General features: G+C 39.3%; 1 protein-coding gene across 1 annotated transcript in view; it reads right to left on the reverse strand.

Annotated features, from left to right (window-relative positions):
* The window catches only part of LRP1B (LDL receptor related protein 1B), a 1,292,938-nt gene that overhangs the window by 483,315 nt on the left and 793,662 nt on the right, over nt 1-15,961 (reverse strand). Inside the window, exon 21 of the mRNA XM_074967293.1 lies at nt 11,680-11,862. Coding sequence (XP_074823394.1) covers nt 11,680-11,862 — 183 coding nt within the window. The remainder of the gene's footprint in view (nt 1-11,679; nt 11,863-15,961) is intronic.

Below are 15,961 nucleotides of genomic sequence, written 5' to 3' on the forward strand. Positions count from 1 at the left end.
ATCTCCTTTTAATGGTGTTTATGCTAGTCAGACAAGCATTAAAGCTGGTAATGTGCTTAGGAATTGTAGTTCTTTATTGAGACAATGCCACCATCCCAGGTTCCTCCTTCTTTCTGCCAGGAAACTCCTCTCTCTGTCTATCCCCACCACAGTACATGGACTAGTCATGCAGAGGGACTTGCAGAGGTGATGGGAGAGGGGAACAGGCGCCTCCCACCTCTGGCCCCAAATATTTTAAATACTTCTCATCATCAGTTTGTATTTTCAGATAAAATATTTTTAACAGTCAAAAGTTTTAATAACACACATGTAACAGAGCACTGGTCTGCAAGGGCAGGCAGCACATCTGTTACAGGGACATAGCTCCTTTAAGGCTGCTCATTGTTGGGAGTTGTAGTCTTCAGAAAGGGCACATAATGGGAATGGGTCAGCTGACTACGTATCATGGGACTACCTGTTGAAAGCTATATAAAGAAATACTCCTGGCTCAGTCTCAAGAAGATAAGACTTGAGACAATCTCTCTGGGGACGTGGCAAGAGGCCCACACAATAATTAGGAAAGGTTACCCAGAGAGAAGGTTATGTCCTCTCCTCCCAGTTTGCTAAAAACTAGAATGGCCTTTGATGGCTGGGATCAAGTGATTTGCTCATTTTAAATCCTTTCGTGATAATAAAGCTGGCCTTGGGTAAAGGACTTTGGATTGAACTGCAGTTTGGGCATTATTTTACCTTCCTTAGCTGGTGTTTTCTGCTCATCAACTTATAGCACAGTACTCTGTATGAATGTATACCATAATGTATATTAGGCAGCGGCAAACTAATTCAGATGATATAAGAACAAATTCATACTTTCACTTAAAAATTGGATTATACTAAATCTGATCTTTCTTGAGGTTTGAAAAGAATTGAGTTCATGTTTATTTTCCTCTGATCTTCCGGGTTTTTGCCAAGACCACAACCATAAATAGCAAAATACAATGAGAGTCAGTCTTATGATTAAGGCACCAGACTGGGATTCAGGAGTTCTGGCTTCAATTTCCAGCTCTGCTACAGACTTCCTGTGAGACCTTGTGCAAATGGTGAAAGACCCACCATTTAAATGTTTAAACTACACATAAATTTAAACTACACATAAAGAACTCATGAACATCCTGTTCTAAACAGGAATAACACCAAAATATTAAAATACCCATATATTTAAAAGCAATTTAATATTTATTTATGCTTACCAATCCTGAATTACACATAAAAGAGCATGGCAAAAGGTACATTACCAAGGGGATATTTCACTGTGGGGTAACAGTATAGAGTACAAAGAATTAGGAGCTGGATCTGGAGGACGCTGAGCACTTTTGAAAGTTGCTGAGCACCTCCAATTCCTATTGATTTTAATGGAAGTTCAGAGTGCGGTGCACCTCATAAAAACGCTCAGCATCTTCCAAGTTGGAGCCCAAAGCACATCCATCATTCCACTGACAACAAAGGGAACTGTAATCCTTATTCCTCCCAAACTGAAAAAATGAACAACTTTGTTTCTACCTACTCACTTACAGTTACACAAGTAAAGAATAAATAAGTTAGAGCAACCAGGAAACAAAGTTGTATGCATAAACTTAAATACGTACATTCAATCAAAAGTGCTTCTAGAGAACTTCCATCTTCATCTTTACCTTGAAAAGAACACTGGAATTTAAATACCATCACAAAGACAGAAGCAGCAAAGAAAATAATGGAAAATGTTTGTGCCATGCAAATTGGCCATATCCCAAAGTAAATTGATGTTGATTCCAGTACAGCCTCTAACCTCTATTTCAATCTGTTTTATAGATACAGCCGCTTAAAGAACAAACCTGTTTACTTTACTTTTTTCATGTTAATGAAAAGAAGATATATTCTATAACACAGGATTCCTCTTCAACTATGATAGGTTTGACATATCTTATTAAATAAAAGAATATACTTATGTGAACAAATTAATTTTGTCCAGATTTAAATGAGGCACATATATTTATGCCTATATTGATGTCATTATTTCAAATTATTGCCCTAGCATGAGACATACATTTTTTATTTTCCAGACACCTTTTCTAGTACAAGAGCTGCATCAATTCATATGCATATATCTACTGTTTTCCAATCTCTTATACACATGAAGATAGATGTATTGTCTGCAATGTACGCAATAAAAAGGCCTCAATAATAGGCATAGGTATGTTGGAAAGCTTGATCAAAATGCATTTTCTAGTGGTTTTGATTGTCCATGAAAATTAGCAATCCTAAACAGAGACTTAACATTTACATACTGTTCGGTATGTGGAGCATAGGAAGCCTTTGGTTGTATTGTCTACTGAACTGCAAGATGACAGTTTTCTACTAGTATCTAAAATACTGGTGTCCTCCCATTCTACACTAGAGGTTCCCATTGAAATTAGGGAGTGTTTTCTCCCCCCAACTCATCAGGAGCACGCTTTATTAATGACTGCAATGGGTCATCTTATTTGTTTCAATATAGTCATTTTAACTTACTTCATTTCAAGGAGAGTGGGAGGAGAGAGCGGGAGGAGAGAGCAATATTGTTATTTAAAGGCTTTCCCAAAAGCAATCATTTGTTCACCCACATCAAGTGTGCCTCTTGGCTATTACGCCAGGAGAGGCCATTTCAATTCCCAAACGGGATAACTATTATTGCAGATCACAGAAAGAACAATGTGTTCTATATCACCATCTAAAAGATTGTGCCCCAGTCTGACTGCGGCGTTTGGATGCTTATACTACTGTAGTATAAATAATAATTACACACAAAAATATATATTACAAAATGTTATGGTTGAAAAGTTAGGAAATGCCAGCAGTAAGGTTGCCTGTTCAACTTTACTTCAGCATCATTTAATTATATCATCACATACTATTTTTTCCCCAGTGTTTCAAGCTGGGTACTCAGAGGAAATCACCATTAAGAGCCAGCAGCACTTGACTTTGCAATGTTGACATTTTTTTAACTTAAAAAAAAAAGCCAACTGAAAAAAATAATTGTGTGAAACCATATTGAAACTCACAGGGGTCATTAGCAGGGTGGATATCTATAGGCCATCTGCACAGACCTCTGCCACTTAAGCTAACAGAGTAACTGGTAGCAGTAGTAGGCTGTTATTCTCTAGGTGGATCAGCCACTAGAGCAGGATGAGACACACTCTTTGGAAGTGAATTTCCTAGATACGTACTAACTCTCCATAGAACATCAAAATTCAGCAAATTAGGGCTCAATTCCAGGTTCTGGAAAGGATTGCTCTAGTGGTCACAGACCTTCTTCCCCCATCCCCTCCAACCTGTCCTTGTCCCAGTAGTAGCCTTTTCCCAACTCTCATCCCTGATTCCTCAGCCCAATAGTCTCCCCAGCTCAGCCTAGCACTGTCCTAGGCCCAGTCTCCTTGCCAGTATCTTCCTTCAGTCTCCAACCTCAGTTCCCACATTACCAGACTCCTCTCTGCCTCTGAAACTCCTTACCAGCCAGTCCAGTCTCCCAGCTGTCTCCATTTCTACATCCCAGTGCCAGTATCTTTGCCCAGGCAGTTCCTGTCTCACCCACTGAGGTACCTGTCCCAAACTATTCTCTCTGCTGCCCCTTCCTCCCCACATCCAGCTCTTGTCTCCTCTGCATTCTGATCAGGCTGCTTCCGCTCTCTCGCTCTCTCTCCCCATACGTCATAAAAATAAAGGGAAGGGTAACCACCTTTCTGTATACAGTGCTATAAAATCCCTCCTGGACAGAGGCAAAACCCTTTCACCTGTAAAGGATTAAGAAGCTAAAATAACCTTGCTGGCACCTGACCAAAATGACCAATGAGGAGACAAGACACTTTCAAATCTGGAGGGGGGGGAACAAAGGGTCTGTCTCTCTGTGTGAAGCTTTTGCCAGGAACAGATCAGGAATGCAGTCTCAGAAACTCTGTTAAATTAGTAAGTAATCTAGCTAGAAATGCGTTAGATTTCCTTTTGTTTAATGGCTGGTAAAATACGCTGTGCTGAATGGAATGTATGTTCCCGTTTTTGTGTCTTTTTTGTAACTTAAGGTTTTGCCTAGAGAGATTCTCTATGTTTTGAATCTGATTACCCTGTAAGATATTTACCATCCTGATTTTACAGAGGTGATTCTTTTACCTTTTCTTTAATTAAAATTCTCCTTTTAAGAACCTGATTGATTTTTCATTGTTCTTAAGATCCAAGAGTTTGGGTCTGTGTTCACCTGTACAAATTGGTGAGGATTTTTATCAAGCCTTCCCCAGGAAAGGGAGTGTAGGACTTGGGGGGATATTTTGGGGAAGACATCTCCAAGTGGGCTCTTTCCCTGTTCTTTGTTTAACACGCTTGGTTGTGGCAGCATAGGGTTCAAGGACAAGGCAAAGTTTGTACCTTGGGGAAGTTTTTAACCTAAGCTGGTAAGAACAAGCTTAGGGGGTCTTTCATGCAGGTCCCCACATCTGTACCCTACAGTTCAGAGTGGAGAAGGAACCTTGACACCGTATTATACATAATGGCATCAAGAGCTCAAGAGAGACAGTGTCCCTGCTGTCAGTTCATGTGTCAGACACTACAGCATTTGGGAGAAGCTATTGAAGGGAAAATCCTGCTCAGCCCCTGAGGTACAACATGCCTGGTACAAACAATAGATAATTTGGTTGAATTTCCACAAGAAAAGCAAAAGGCATGTCCCTGACACTATATATATATCAACCCAAGCGGTTAAAGTTTAGCAAAGTTATAAACAACTTAAAACAGTCTTATTATGTAAAAAGTATTGGGCAGCTTTAACTACAGGTGACACAACCAGCACCAACTATAATAATGTAATTATGGAGTTCAATCAGTATTCCCTCAATAACATGGTATATTTTAAGGAGGCAAAGAGGTGATTCACTATTAAAGGATGTTCATCAAAATAGCACTGACAATAAAATGTAGTTGAAGATGGATGAAGAAGGAAAGGATAGTGTAAAAAAATGTTAAACTAAATGATACAGGATACTATGTTCAATAATACCTCAACCTTATGAGAGGGGTACCCTTGTAATATGACCAAGATTAGTTAGATTTTTTTTTCTACTTGCAGCATAAGGTATGGACGTGAAAGGTAAAAATCCATTGGGATAAACTGTCACTGGTATATCCAACTCCAAATATTTAATATTTATTAATGAATGCAAATAAATTATTTCTTTATAATTTTTTCTTCCTCAATTTCATTGTCTTTTTTACCTGGGTTACTATGAAAAGAATTCCAGCTTTCCAGAAAAATTAGCATTGCTCCACCCTCACAAATCAAATTATTGGCCTTAAAGAAGGACTTTCAAATTTGAATCTATTCACCTAGCATGTGTTTTCCTTACCATTTGGTTAATTATATAAGAAATACTGGGCTATATATCACTCAAAGCTGCCAAGTGACATGCATCTCATCTGACACATTCCTGCAGCCTTGTCATACCTGACCACAGTCCAACTTAAGTGTCAGGCATTCAGCTGAGTTGTGGACAGGTAGCAGGGAACTCCCTGCAGTTGTTCCTCCAGGCCACCAGACAGTAAAGCAGGGCTTTAGCAGCCCGAGAAAAGATGGGAAGAGAAGATTCTGGCTATTAATACACATCCTCTGATCCCACAACCCATCAGCTTCACCCCCCCATCAATAGACCAGCTGCCCCAGTTTCCCCCATTCAGTGGCCCCAGTGCAGAAGTGACAAGTTTTTGTGCAGCAATATTTGTCAAATTTCTTGATGGTGAAAAAAAGATGCTGATTTTCCTCTAAGTCAGCAGCAGTGGATGTGGGGAACACAAGGGGCTACCCAACACCTTCTAACAAAACTCATTCTTGCACTAAACATCATTCAAGAAGCTCTACAAAATTTTGCAGCTGTGTATCACCCCCTTCCAGAGAATAAGCCATGAAACAAGAACATTTATTCTGGAATCTCTGCGTCGATGTGGGAACTCTCGTTCCTGATACATCTTCCATTTTGGTTAAGGGATTTGTCGGCATGCAAAGAGAGCAGGCTGCACATCAACCTCTCTCACCATCAACATCATTCAGTTGCACCACCATTGGTCAGAAAATCCAATGCATTTTAAGATATTTGCACAAAGGGCTGGCCTCTCCATTTTTCCGTACATGGCTCTCCAATACTCTGGAAACATGGCTCCCTCCAGAATGATAGTGCCACTGATTCCATAGTTGTCTCTCCAAGGAAAAGTATAGAGCAAAAATTAAGGCTTAAAGTGTCAGAATCAACTCCTGCAGGGATTTCCAAGGGCAATACCATGGGTTTACCACAGAATGACGACTTCCAGACAGATGCTTTTGCCACCCCCTCCAAAAAGTATAAAACCTGGAGTCCCAGCAGTATGGTGTTTTTATACAGGTTCAAGATTTTATCTTATAAGTATTTTCATTTAACATTTGCTTTTCCTTATAAGGGCTGAGGAGAAGCTGAGTGCTCACAATCCTCGTTAAAGTCAATGAGAGTTTTCAGTGCTCATCGTCTAAGTGCACCAGCTTTTGTTTTCTCATATTTCCGTGTTCATGCAATTTAATCAGGAAGATAATAGTATCTATTTACATTGTTTCTTATTACACAATTAAAGAAAGGTTTAAAGTCCAGTGAGAATAAAGAGAAATTATGGTTTGAGTTCTGCGTTTGGTTACACCAGTGCACCCCCACTAAAGTAACTTGCTGAAGGTTATGCCCTCTATCACCAAGTTCTCTTCTCTAGCACCACACTGCAAGGATTGTGTGTGTATGTGTATACACATAAATGAAGATAAATGAAAGACTAGTAAAGCTTACATTTGAAATAAGTGGCTGACCTCTAAAAGTTTGGGAAATATATGCCCCCAAAGTGATTTTTTTAATTTTAAAAGTCTACAAGCTAATTAACTAAGGAGCAAACTGAAGGGGAAAAATCCAGAGAAAACAATAGCACTTCTAGATGGGATATTTGTGTTTTAAGACAAAAGTTCTACTGGAAGTTTGGGTTTTTTTAAGTGTATATAACTGCATGACCAGTAACAACAGGTCTGATCCTGTTCCCAAGGTCAATGCCAAAAATTCCTTAGGATCATTGGCAGCAGGATTGAAACCAAACAGTTACATATGTAAAGTGAGAGCATTCAAATGTCATGATTCATAATGTAAACTGCTCCGATCCCATCCCAGGTTCAGCACTATACAAATGGCTAAATGCATAAGGTGGGATGACTGACATTGCACTGAGGAAATTATACACTACCAGAGACAGGAACTGGATTTGATGGACCAGTGATTGGATCTGCCATGGCATGACTTATGCTTCCTCTATTAGTATCTCCCTTTTTATCTAATTTTGAGATTAACTAAAGTTTCTAATAACAGATACCAGTTTTTTTATTTATTTCACATAGTTGTATTCCTTATTAAGGTATAGTCACTAAGAGCAATGTTTTAATTATTTTGTTGAGATGATGTAATTAACTTTTTTAAAAAATACATTTAGGACCTGATTTCTGTACATAGTTCAAAAAGCCAAATGGCAGTAAATTTAAAAGAAAACCTAAAAGGGATTACATATCAGTCTGAATCTCTGCCCAACATTATGCTGCAGCTCCAGATTAAATATAATCCACTATCTATACAACATTAAAATACTTTTGAATGGGGCTGGATGTGAACAGACTATTACACTACTCCTATTCAGATGTTACAAAGGTCTTAAAGACTGGATACTAAAATGCTCATTAAAATATCTATTTTCTAACTATCTCTGGGTTTATCATTTGTTTTAAAGATATATTGTATTCCCAAATTAAGAAAACTTGCAATAGCAGCTTTGAAATGGATTCCATAAAGATAGATACAATGGTGACTTACTTCTTTAATTGGACTATTCCTGAGAAAAATGCTCTAGATCAGGTTTTGTTTTGTTTCAAAGTATCTTTAAACATTAGATAAATGACAAACATACTTTAACAATTAAGCTATACTATTGCTTAAATAAATGTATATGATCATAAAGTACCCTCCTTGGTAGCAAAAAACTGTGCCAAATTCATTGTAAGGGCTCTATTAGTTGTAAATCAACATGTTTTAATAACATGTTTTAATGGTTATATCAACCAATGAGACTGCATCTTTCTTTAGAAAATAACTGAAGTTCAAATAGAAATGCTTATTTAAACCATGATTTAAAATTGCCTTGATTTAAATCAATCCACCCTGATTTTAATATGTTTTACTTACATGCTATAGTTTCAATTCTGTGTCACTGTCAATCTATTTTCCTTATTCTATTTTAATAAATTTGCATGCAGTTAGTTCGATGGGAAATGCAAGCAAAAGCATGGACTGTGAACTAGAAATACATTTAACTTTTTACTCTGATGCACACACACACACACACACACCACATTTTACACTTACTGCTTATGTAATCTTGAAAACCATTATTTTTATACCATGACTAAAAATAAGCCAAAGAAAGTGTATCACTGCTTTCTCCGAGCAAGCATCAGCTGTGCACTACTAGACAAAAAGTATGTATTATTATGTGTAGTATTTTAGAGCTAGTGGAAGAGTCATACCTCAAACTAAATTCCCTAGTGAATTTCCATGTATTGGAATCAAGCTACTTAGGAAAGCTCTCACTTCCCTGAGGCAAATCTTTGGATGTTCCCCCAGCACTATGAATAATCCACTTAAATTGGCTGAACTGCCTCTTTATTGTTTGCTTGTTTAAAGACTTCACTGACACATTAGTATGATCAAGCTTTAGTCAGGAATTTAGTCAGATCATAGTAAAACACCTATTTATGGAATTTATAATTCAGTAAGAAGTAGTAGTTCCAGGATAAAAAATGACAGAAAAGGAGCTACATTTCTTCACATTTTTTCAATGTGACATAACATCCCATACAGTAATTTAAATTTCTCATATATGTAGTTTTATATATACAAAAAATGAGGAAATTAACAGTCCAGACTCATGAAACAAACACCACGTGAGTGCTATAAAACATTGAAAGTAGAGATTGCATGGAATCAACCCCTAGAAATAGAGAACAATACCAAGTTAAAATTGAATCCTTTAAAATCCTAAAATAGAAGACAGAAAAATCATATTAAAAGGCTCCCTTAATACCTCAAAAATAGTGGTCAAGATTTTAAAAAAAAGCTAAACAATTAAATTTAGTTCTAGTCTTTTGGGATTTCTTTTTTAAAAGACCAAAGCTGAGGGAACTAAAAAGTTCTATAACATCTTGTCTATACTAGAGATCTAAGCCATTTGTAATTGAATTGGTTGTATTGAACAGGTCTAGGCACACAGTTTAGTTCAGTCACATTAGCAAGACTAAATCAGTTTTAAGTTTTACCTCTGTGCACATCAGAGCTATCCCTAACTCTTTAGTCACAATACTCTCGCTCCCACAATTCCCACTTCAGCTCTCAGAAGCAGTTCATCCTGAGAGATTCAGCAAGGTCATCAGTGCACTGTAGGACAGTAGTGAGAAGACTATTTGAACTATTTCACCTTTTCTACATCCACAATGTCATTAAACTAGGTAAGCTTTAACAGGAAAGCCTGCTGGAAAAATAGTCTATTGTAACTGGTTATTAGAACATCTGTGAACTGTTTTGCAGACTGTATGGGATGTTTCTGTATGTGGATGCAATGTCTTCTACAAATATCCTAGGGTATTTAATCAGTTTAATTTATTTACTAGAGACTAGGCCTACAAAATTAAATGACATAAATATAAAAGTGGTGGTATTATGTTCATGCGTTTAAAGCATACGAACCATGGATACTGCTTGGAATTCAAAACAAGCAATTTACAAATACTGGACTTTATTTAAGTTTATTATCATAACTACCACAGCTCCTCACCCCCATACAAACCATGCCTGTATTGTCCCCTCTCCTGCCTAAAGCTTCCTGCCCCCGCAAATCCTTCCCCCTCAGATCTTTTTAAACCCCTGCTTTATCATCTCTGTCTCACTGTCCTGTTTGGAAATTTTCCACTCTCCACTTCAGCACCCCCATGCAGGGACATTTGGTCACACTGGTTTTCTAACTCTGGAACCATCTTTAGCATACCTATTGTACAGTCAGAGCACAGCTGTTAAATTTAATGACTCTTCATTGTCCCTAGGACTCTTCATTGTCCCTAGGCTGATGGTTACCATGCTAAAGGCAATGTTAGCAAATGGTGAATTTCAAATGCACAGAGACATTCCAACATATACTGTATTTTATAATAACTTCATACACATGATCTAGAACTCATAAGTTGTACAGACTCCCAAATCAGAGTTACATCATACCCACAAATTAAAAGATGTAAAGTCACTGTGAATTACTGTATAATTGTATATTTGTTATTGTTTAAAATGCCTGCTCGTAAAACGGAAGTGCCTGCCAGCAATGGGCTCAAATACCACTTATAGCCTTGTCTGCTTTCAGTGTTTTATTTAACATGCTTAATTGTGGCCAGCAGGCATGTTTAAGACATGTTGCATCCCTCAACACCCCATGGCCATGTAGTTTCCACAGTGTTTGCTTGCTCACAGCATTTTTATCTTCTATTTAGAGCATTTAATTGGCAGCAATCGAAATAATAAAATACCTCAATTAAGCTATTTCAATAGAATGTTAATATTTCAAAACAGACACAATGCTGTGGGAAAAGATACTGAAACCTGTAACCAGTTTCTTGGAGTGGAATGGCGGACTGTGTTATACTGAGTCTCCCATTCCCAACATTACCAAACAGCTCTGTGTCTAGTAATAAGCATATACTCCACTTAATCACAGTCCATTCTTCTCTGCCAATTCAATCAATATCTCTGAGATCAGTCCCCAGAAGACCATAGTTAAAACAGACTAGCAGATTTAGTAACCCCCACAAAAAATCATCCTCTGGAACAATAACACAGATAGTTCAGGATTAAGGACCTGCTCAAAAAGAACTAAAATCCTAGGCGCAATGCTGAGGAATGCAAATTATGCAGACATGTCAGCCCCCACAGGAGCACATCCTACCTCTGAGATACCCCTTAAGACACAGTTCCTCTGTTGCTCCTGGTTGGGCTGAGGGCAGTAGGTTCTAACAGGATGAAGTAACAGCTCCTAACAGCTCCTAACAGGATGAAGTAATAATCCTCCCTGAGTGTCCAGCCAGCAATGCTGGATGGAACATGGAGAGCGATGGACGGGTAAGCCACTGTTCTGATCCTCCGTACCGAGTTACTTAGAAGAAAGACCATCTTAGGCACAGCTCCATCTCTCTCCACAGTGCCCAAAGTCATTATCTAGACAACACTAATGGAGCCATGCAAGGAAGTGTGTTGAGGCCTTTAATAGAACTACTCACATACTTAAGCACCTGAATGTCTCTGGAGGATTGACGCTTTTCTGTGTAAGTTGTATCCCTTTCACCAGCCCTTCACCATTTAGTTTTGTTTGTTGATTTTAGTTTTGTTGGTTTGAACTTTTTAAATTGTAACTTCTTCAGAATAGGGATGGTGTATTCCTACTATATATGTCTGTATAGCATGTAGCATATTGTGGACACTACTGTCGTACAAATAATAAAAAAGTTTTATTTTAAATGGCCTTGAGAAAGAAACAACTGAATTGGAGCAAACAATAATGTACCTGTATTCTTGCAGGAAAACTTGGTTCTCTCATCGCACAAGCGTATAGTTCCATTACAGCCCTTTTCATCACTGCCATCTTCACAATCCTTTTCTCCATCGCAGCGCCACAACACAGGAACACAATTCCCATCAGGGTTACACTGAAATTCTTTCTCATTGCATCCTCCAGGAGAGGGAGTTTCTTAGATAAAATAATCAAGAGACAAGATTAACTATAGTGAACAGCTTGTTCACAATGTTTGTTTTTTCTATCTCCAGGTATATATGAAGAAACTAGTTTATATAAACACAGCAGTACAGCTGTCTCGTTTGCTCAGTTAAATTTGGCAATTTGTGCAGAATAACAGGAACAGCCAGTGTTGTTGTTTTTTTAACTGAAATAAGTATCTCCTCTATCACACCGTATACCTAAAGAAAAAGTTACACATATCGTCAGAGAAAGAGAAACACAGAGTGCATGTATAACCAGCAATTTAATTAAAACAAATGGAATTACTGAGTCTACAAAATATGTTATGAGCATGGACCACAAGTTTATAAAATGAGTCTTTAGGGATCATGAGCTTTAGGGCTTTGGTTGATCCTTTCATTTCCAAATTGTTTCATCCCACAGTAAATGGTTAGGGAAATCAGCTCTACAGTAATCAGGGGAATGAAGGCCAAGATATCTAAATGCATCTAGTGATTCTGGGTGACTTAATTTTTGAACACCCAGTACCAGTGGCTCCCAAAATATCACTACTCACTTTTGAAAATCTTGGCTGAAATGTTGAAAAGAAATATGTAAATTGTTCAATTAGAGAATGTTTACAATATGGAACCCTGAATTCAGAGCCCAAGAAGACATCACATTTAAGTACATCTAAATTTAATAAGAAAGTTTGCAGGCATTTATTTTCAAGTGGTTTTCAGGAGAACGGGCCAGATCCCTGGTCATAGATAAGCCCCCTTTGCACAGCTAGATCCGCCCAAAAGGGATTTAAAGCTGCTTTAATGAGAAAGATGAGGATTCTTCTGCAGCACAGTGAAATGCTCACAAGCTGACATATCTAGTTTTAATCTTGCATTGGCCTAGTACAGGGATCGGCAACTTTTGGCATGCCGCCCGCCAGGGTAAACCCCCTGGCAGGCTGGGCCGGTTTGTTTACCTGCTCCATCCGCAGGTTTGGCTGATCGCAGCTTCCACTGGCTGCGGTTCGCTGCTCCATGCCAATGGGGGCTGCAGGAAATGGCACGGGCCGAGGGTGCTGGCCGCCACTTCCCACAGCCCACATTGGCCTGGAACGGCAAACCACGGCCAGTGGGAGCTGCGATTGGCCGAACCTGTGGACACAGCAGGTAAACAAACCAGCCCCGCCCGCCAGGGGGCTTACCCTGGTGGGCTGGGTGCCAAAGGTTGCTGATCCCTGGCCTAGTAGATGTTCTGCTAGGGATGGCATTGGAAAACAATGTGATCTAACGTAGCTGGACAAGCAGAATGGTCCCTAGGTGATGCTTCCAGTTGGCATAAGTTAGACCAGCCATGCAACTGCTCTTACATGCACCATGGGCCAGTTCACCCCTCAGCTACCTCCAAGGATCTTGAAGGTAGAAAAGGCGACAGTTATCTTGGCCTTCCCCCACTCAGCTATACTGAACATGAGCTCTGTATAGTTGAGGATTCAGACCCACATGTATTGAAGCACAGTAATTATGCGATAAGACTTCATTTGGATTAGCCACATGCTTAACATTAAGCATATGTGTGTTTCCAAGATTAGAGCCTTATTTTGCATTTTTTGGATTCCTCAGCTGTACTCTGCTAACCTAATCATCACCACAAAGATTATTTATAGTATTCCAAACTTCTGAATTGTATTAAGGTATATTTTAAAGTCATGTCTTGAAAAGTCCTGCATTCTGAAAAGTATAATTTGAACAATTTTTACCAGCATTTGTCCACAACCACAGTCATGAGCTGAGAGGCAGCTTAGTTCTTTATGTCTGCTCGTGGTGTGTGGGCAACAGAAGGTGCTTGTGCCTTCCCCAGAGGGTACCACCAAGGGAAAAACTCTCTAACAACTGTGCACTGGAGCACACAAACACATACAGCCAAACAGACTTGGGCCATACCCGGATCAGCGGGTAGTGATCGATCTATCGGGGATCGATTTATCGCATCTAGTGTAGACGTGATAAATCGATCCCTGATTGCTCTGCCGTCGACTCTGGAACTCCACCACGGCGAGATGAAGTTGACGTATCTTAGATCAACTTAGAATCATTTACTTTGCGTCCTCGCGATCCCACGCCGCAAGGACGCAAAGTAAATGATTCTAAGTCGATCTAAGATACATCGACTTCAGCTACGCGGTTCTCGTAGCTGAAATTGTGTACCTTAGATTGATCCACCCCCCACCAGTGTAAACCAGGCCTTGGGCAATCATTTGAAAAATAACTGCCTAAAATCATCCATATATAAGGGGTAGGAAGTGTCAGCACTTCATCTTGTGAAGAGGAGGAGATGTTAGTCTATGGTGTAGCTTCCTCATCAGCTCTTCTCTCCTGTTGCTTGAAAGATTCATCCTGAGATGGAGACTGACTTGGAGGGACAGGAGGAGCAAGGGATTGATGCCTCTGGCACTCCCCATGAGTCTAGCTGAGTGCTTTGGAGCATTATTGCTGATAAGTAACCCAGAGGTCCCTTTATGGCCATTCAGGATGGGCCAAAAAGAAAAACAGAGGGGCACCCAAGACTGGGTATCTGGGCCTGGGTCTGAGGAAGGTTGAAGGGAGCACTCCATCATGAGAAGCCTAAGCTTTATCTCCTTGTTCTTTCTAGACATACTTTAAAACCTGAATAAGTTTTATACTTAAATGAGACATGGACCCCTAAGTAGTGGATACAGTGGAAGTGGCTGTCACTAACTAGGATAGGATCCCAGCAAATGAGGCAGCATCTAAATCTAGAGGTGTCAAGGTTCTTTCCCCGCTCTGAACTCTAGGGTACAGATATGGGGACCTGCATGAAAACCTCCTAAGCTTACTTTTAACAGCTTAGGTTAAAACTTCCCCAACGTACAAACTATTTTACCTTTTGCTCTTGGACTTTCGCTGCCACCACCAAATGTCTAACCGGGTTTTTTATTAGGAAAGAGCCATTTGGAAACGTCTTTCCCCCCAAAATCCTCCCAAATCTTACCCCCTTTTTTCTGGGGAAGATTTGATAAAAATCCTCACCAATTTGTACAGGTGAACACAGACCCTAACCCTTGGATCTTAAGAACAATAAAAAAAAACCAGTTTCTTAAAAGAAGAATTTTAATAGAAGAAAAAGTAAAAAAGAATCACCTCTGTAAAATCAGGATGGTAAATACCTTACAGGGTAATTAGATTCAAAACATAGAGAATCCCTCTAGGCAAAACCTTAAGTTACAAAAACCACAAAAACAGGAATATCCATTCCATTCAGCACAGCTTATTTTCTCAGCCATTTAAAGAAATCATAATCTAACGCATATCTAGCTAGATTACTTACTAAGTTCTAAGACTCCATTCCTGTTCTGACCCCGGCAAAAGCATCACACAGACTAACCCAGACCCTTTGTTTTCCCCCCCTCCAGCTTTGAAAGTATCTTGTGTCCGCATTGGTCATTGTGGTCAGGTGCCAGCGAGGTTATCCTAGCTTCTTAACCCTTTACAGGTGAAAGGGTTTTTCCTCTGGCCAAGAGGGATTTTAAAGGTGTTTACCCTTCCTTTATATTTATGACAAGAAGATATAGGCATAATCCAAAGATAGACTCCCTGAAAAAGAAGAGACCCCAGAGAGGGGGGATACTGGGTGTGGGGGCGGGGGTGGGGGGAGAGAACAGGAGTCACCCAAAGAAATATTCCTCCCAAAAATAACACTACTAAAACTACTAAAATTAGTAAGAGCTAAAAGGCTAATTAAAAACCTAAAAATAACAACTGTGGAACTAATAAAGCTATTCCCTAAAGGTAAATAAGGTAAAAAGCAGGCACCACAAGATGCTCCATCTCAGGCTGAAGCAGTTGAGGACCATCTGGGGGCAGTTCATGAGTCTCTGCGCTATATACCCTCAGTACAGGTTGCAACAATAGCTAAGGTCAGGTGAGTACTGAATGGGCACTGACACAGAAAGCCTCCAATCAAAGGTGCCCTGAAGTGGAATACCCATAGGTATATTACTTGAAGAAATACAAGTTCCTTTTTAATAATTCACAGTGTTTTGATAATTAACTGTTGTTTTAATAAAGATGAAGGAATCAGGTTAAAAGCA

Source organism: Natator depressus, chromosome 11, assembly GCF_965152275.1.
Source record: "Natator depressus isolate rNatDep1 chromosome 11, rNatDep2.hap1, whole genome shotgun sequence".
In the NCBI taxonomy this organism is placed as follows: domain Eukaryota; kingdom Metazoa; phylum Chordata; order Testudines; family Cheloniidae; genus Natator; species Natator depressus.